Raw genomic sequence first — 5,063 nt, 5'->3', positions numbered from 1 at the left:
AGCATCACGTTATGACTTCTGCTCCTTTTTCATTTTATGATACGACTTCTAAATCCTTCCTAGAAAATTTTCCTGTTCAAATTGTTAGTGATAATTACTTAAAAGACCATATATATGGTATGTGATAGCATGAAGTTGAAAAATAATCAAGAAAATACTAGTTAAAAAAAAAAAAAAAAAAAAAAAAAAAAAAGGAGTTATTGTACTATTGGTTTAAGGAATAATAAGTAATTAAACACTACCAAACAGACTTCTATGTGATACTTTCTTTTTTTTCTTTTTTTTTGAGTGATAAATATGATACTTATTTATACAATTTTCAACTAAACAGAACTTATATTTTTTGAAATAATAAGACTTGAGATGTATTGTACCTGTCGGTATTATAAATGTTTCTAATATTATAATTAAAAAATAAATCATGTACTATGTACGATACGCTACAGAAAAATATTTTTTAAGAACATGAGAAAACCAGTCAAATGGTTGTTTTCAAATAATCAGTATACCCAAAAAATAGTTCTATAGGAATGCATCTCCTGTCTCTTATTATGTAATCGATGTTTTTTTGTTTTGGGGGGGTGTTGGGAATCAGTAAACCCATAAAAATCATTGAAAGTTGTATTTTTACATTAAAAAAAGGTCAATGAAAAAAACAAAAAAAAAAAAAAAAGTAGGTGGATAATTCATTAAAATTTAATAGGACAAGATTATTATCTTAGAGAGTTTGAAAAGGGTAAAACTAAAATAAATAAATAAATCCTAATTAACTAATTAATAGTTGACTAGAGTTTTTTTGTTTTTTTTGGGTAATTTAATTTCATTGAGTTAAATTGTTAAATAATAATAGAACTAAAGGAGAAAAATGAAAATAAACACATCCCACTGTATTTGATTGAGAATAGAGAATGATGTGTAATTTTCTCATACTCTGAATATAACATCATACCATAGACTGTTGAAATCCACACGTCCATCGTCATTTTGTTTTTCTTTTACTAATACATCAAGAGTAGTAATCAACCATGACAAAGATACAAAATCACATTCCAATTAAAAATTTAAAAATAAAAAAAATAAAAAAGTAAAACCCTAATCCTCTATACATTTCACCCTCTATACCAAAGTGGCATCTGCTGCTCCTGGATCACGCAGGTAAGAATTATAAGGGCAGGGTGAGCTGCACTTGACCAAGAATTTGAATGAAATAAAATCCCATTTTAGCTTCCTCCGAATATGTATGAGAGACTTCTTGAATAGGTAGGTAAATATTGAAAACCAGTGCTTTCCTTCACTCATTTTACTAGAGCCTACTTCCATGGCAGGCCAAGCAAGTACCATATACGCTTCATTTTCATCTAGCTTTCATCATCTGATCGTTGCTTAGCTCCTGGCGATTCTGTGTACAAATTCATTTCAACCTAAACTCTGCTGCACAGCATCGGTGAGAAACAAACTGCAAATTAGAAAACGGATTTCAACCATAAATTTTCAATGTTCATCGTTCTCCATAAGTATAAAAATATAGATCTATATATTACAGAAAAATGTCACGCTAGGTCCAAATTAAGTAGCTGTATCATGAAACTGGACATAAAAACCTTGCCGCTAATTTATCAGCTGGTGGAATGCAGAATGAATAGTTGTGGGGAAATGGTTTGCTTTCCCTCGCCAAATGAATGAAAATTTATGGATAATGTTACAAAAAAGCTTCTATTTTAATCTATAAGCAGAAGACATAGCCTTACTTCGTCTGTGTGGTCTTCAACTAGAAAACTATTTTCCAGTTTAAAAATATTAAATTGTTAGAAAATTTGTTTTTAAAACCAGAAAACAGTTTTACCAAATTGCTAAAAGTGTTGTTTCTAAAACCAAAACCAAAAAAGTAATGAATAAAAGCTTTAGATTTCTTTCATTTTCCAAGATGACATATATATATATATATGAGCTCCACTTTCAATGAACTAACAATACAAGGTATTTCCTGCTGAATACACTTCCTCGCAGCTTAGCCTAAGCTTTAGCTGATAAGAATAAAACCAAAAGGTTTAAGGAAAATTTCGTAAAATACCTTTTTCATTAATCTGTCTAATGATGGACCATCTCTCAATTACCCCTTGAGTCGCTATGCATCTCTGCCAATGGGTTTACAATGAACCCACCACCACCCTGGAGCCGAAACCTACGGTTCTCCAACTTTAATGTTTCAGCATTCCCACTATTATCGGCTCTGTAGCGCATGGCTGCAACTGATGGTGTGCTACTTGAGGTAGAATACCTTGATGCTGAATACCTGCCTTCTGTTTTCCTCCAGAACTTGGAGCTCAAAAAATCTGCACCTGGAAGCATGCAACAGGTGGTGCTGGCAGATTCAGTTTTAGCCATCCTTCCAGTTGACAGAGCCAGATCATACGAGATCTCATCTAGTGCTAGCTCTAGCCCATGGACACGGGTCTCTAAAGCTCGCATTCCATTTTGTGAGCTCCCAATGAACCTCTAAAGAAAGAAGACAAAACATAATAGCCTTAATCAATATGAACAACTAGCTCTAGCAATAAAGGCATGTAAAACAGAATAGTTTACATCTCTAACATATCACAGTCAATTAAGAAACAACAAAAACAAGCAAGAAATTCAATAGAGTGAATTAGTCTGCTCTGTGAGCCACCAAATTCATTATGAAGTTTTTAGAGAGCATTAAATACATACATGGAAAGGCCCAATCATCAAAAAAGGAAAATATGTACTAAAAGAGATTAAAACTAGAAAATTCCATATTTGTGTAAAACTATAACATTTGTGAAGACTCAAACAATCACTTTCAAAACTCACTCTTGGACAACTCACTCCTGTACAATATATGTAAGCTCCATTAATTCGTTTGCTATTTTTCTGAATGGTATGCTGCATAGTCACTAAGTTAATGGTTAAATTTCAAGCAGAAACAAACCTGCAGAAGGTCTAGTAGACTCGTTTGCTGCTTTTCAATCTGAACAAGCTGATTTCTGATCAGAGATAAATCTTCACATTCTCTATGATTCTTGTGGATATCCTCAGTAACATTACTGACTACAACTGTAGATTCTCGGTTCTCCTCAAGAACCGGAGCCACCCGAGATCCAGACCGGAAACCTCCATTCTTGTGCCCCTTGTCATCGGAACTCTTATGGAACAGGGTCCTTCTTGTTTCCAGTTTTGAAATCCTAGTCTTTTCACTGGTCCTTCTTTCTGGTACATTTTCATCAGTCTCCTTGTGATGATCCCCATAAACCTCAGTCACAGTGGGAGCATTTGGAACAGCAATCTCAACCTTCCAGTTCGAAGGCTTCTTTCGATCCAGCTTTTGAAACATCGCTGGACTCGATTTGTTCTCATTACTCTTCAAAGGACTTCTCTTCCTAGCCGAGGTCGCATAAGAGTTATCAGGTGGAGTTGATCTATCAGATAGGATGGGTTTCTTTCTCAATTGAGGAGTTTCAGTAACTCCAGCTGCATAATTTCTGGATGCAGGTGGATATCGTCCGTCACTTGCATTCTCTGCAACCATAACAAAACCCAAATCCAGAAAATGTCAAAAACCACCATAGAAGGAGCTAAACTCAGAAAGAAAACGCAACAAAACATAAAATATTGATCCAAGAATATTGCATAAGATTTAGTAGTTTTACCAAACCTAACCAAAAGCACTAATTTTGTACAACTGAGATCTACTAGTTCTTTTTAAGGCTTAAAACCATATACTAGATATATAAAATTATAATTCTTTGCATTGATCATATAAAAAAAAATAAATAAATAAATAAATTACAAGAACATACCACCTCTTGAGGAAGCAATTGAATGTGGTGGCGGCGAAACCTCCTCTGAAAGATCAGGAATTTGCTTCCAAGTCTCCAACATCTGATTCATAACCTCCCTTACCACTTTTACCTATATATCAAATCACCAAAAAAACAACAAAAACAAAATCACTCCCAGAAAATAGAAAAAATGAAAATGTTGTCGTTAAACACAAAATGGGTAATTTAGATTACGAAAAGAAAAAAAAAATATATATATATATATATATATATACTTTATCGAATCTCCGATTCTCGAAAGTTTTCAAACACCCAGCTTTGAACTCCGTCAACATGTCTCTCTCCACGACGGCTAACTTCGTCAGGGCCTCCGCTGCCGCCTTTCTCGCCCCCCAGTCCTCACTGCTGAGAAACTCCATCAAGCAAGGAACCAAGTTCCTCATAGCACCATGACCCGAAACTCCACCCGACACGATCACACTTCCGATCATCGTCAGAACAGCCGGCTTAGCCTTAAAACTGTCGCATTTCAACAGCTTCTCGAACCTCGGCATCAGCTTTGCCAACTTCACGGGCTCGGGATCCGGGGAGTTCTCGATCGCCGACGCCAAGCACAGTGCCGCTCCGATCTGGGAGTTAAGGTCCTGCTCCGTGAAGAGCGCGTCGGTGAGGGGCTTCAAGAAGGAAGAAAATGGCGGTTTGGTGATGTGGGTCGAAAGGGCGGCGACGGAGCTGACGCAGGCGGATCGGACGGCGGAGTCCGGGTCACGGAGCCGACGGGTGACGTTGGTGAGCATTTTGACGAGGTAGGGAGAGAGTGTGTTTCCATGGGTCTCAGAGAGTGTGGCCAACAGGCTGACGCATTGTTTCCTCACCGGAGACTTGTCGGAGGCGTCGGTGGAGTGTATACAGGAGAGGAATACAGGGAATGAGTTAGGCTCCAAGCTCCGAGCGATGGACTCGAGCTCGTTGACGGCGAGGGAGTGGGTGTCGCGGTCGGAGAGCTTGGTGAGGCACGTGAAGACACGGTGTTTGAGGTTTTGCTGCACCGACGAAGAGGAAGCGAGAGGCATTGTGGCAATATGGGTTGGATTTTCTCACGGGTCGGGTAGTGGTGGAGGCGCCGGCAATATCTCCGGCAACATCGCCGGAGAAATAAGTTTCGGTGGTGGTTGCAGATTCTGGATGGCGGTTTTTTGGGTTCAGTTGGGTCTCTGTCTCTCTCTATCTCTTTCTCTGCGCTTTGCCTTTTAAACTGCAGAG

General features: G+C 37.8%; 1 protein-coding gene across 4 annotated transcripts; it reads right to left on the bottom strand.

The window, feature by feature from the left end:
* Positions 1–953: 953 nt before the first annotated feature.
* On the bottom strand, positions 954–5,063 carry LOC107419370 (TORTIFOLIA1-like protein 3). 4 transcript variants are annotated; one of them, XM_016028134.4, is made up of 5 exons: positions 4,076–5,063; positions 3,819–3,930; positions 2,951–3,537; positions 2,072–2,496; positions 954–1,431 (listed from the first exon to the last, which is right to left on the bottom strand). In XM_016028134.4, the coding sequence occupies exons 1-4, from the start codon at positions 4,871–4,873 to the stop codon at positions 2,107–2,109; spliced, it is 1,887 nt and encodes a 628-aa protein (XP_015883620.2). In that variant the 5' UTR covers positions 4,874–5,063; the 3' UTR covers positions 954–1,431; positions 2,072–2,106. The 4 variants fall into 4 exon arrangements, with proteins under 4 accessions (XP_015883620.2, XP_015883619.2, XP_015883623.2 ...); XM_016028133.4 differs by having other exon boundaries at positions 954–1,428; XM_016028137.4 differs by having other exon boundaries at positions 954–1,456; positions 3,822–3,930.

This window comes from Ziziphus jujuba, chromosome 2, assembly GCF_031755915.1.
Source record: "Ziziphus jujuba cultivar Dongzao chromosome 2, ASM3175591v1".
Taxonomy (NCBI): Eukaryota; Viridiplantae; Streptophyta; class Magnoliopsida; order Rosales; family Rhamnaceae; genus Ziziphus; species Ziziphus jujuba.
The sequence above is the reverse complement of the archived record's forward strand: the minus strand, read 5'-3'. Positions and strand labels throughout refer to the sequence as shown.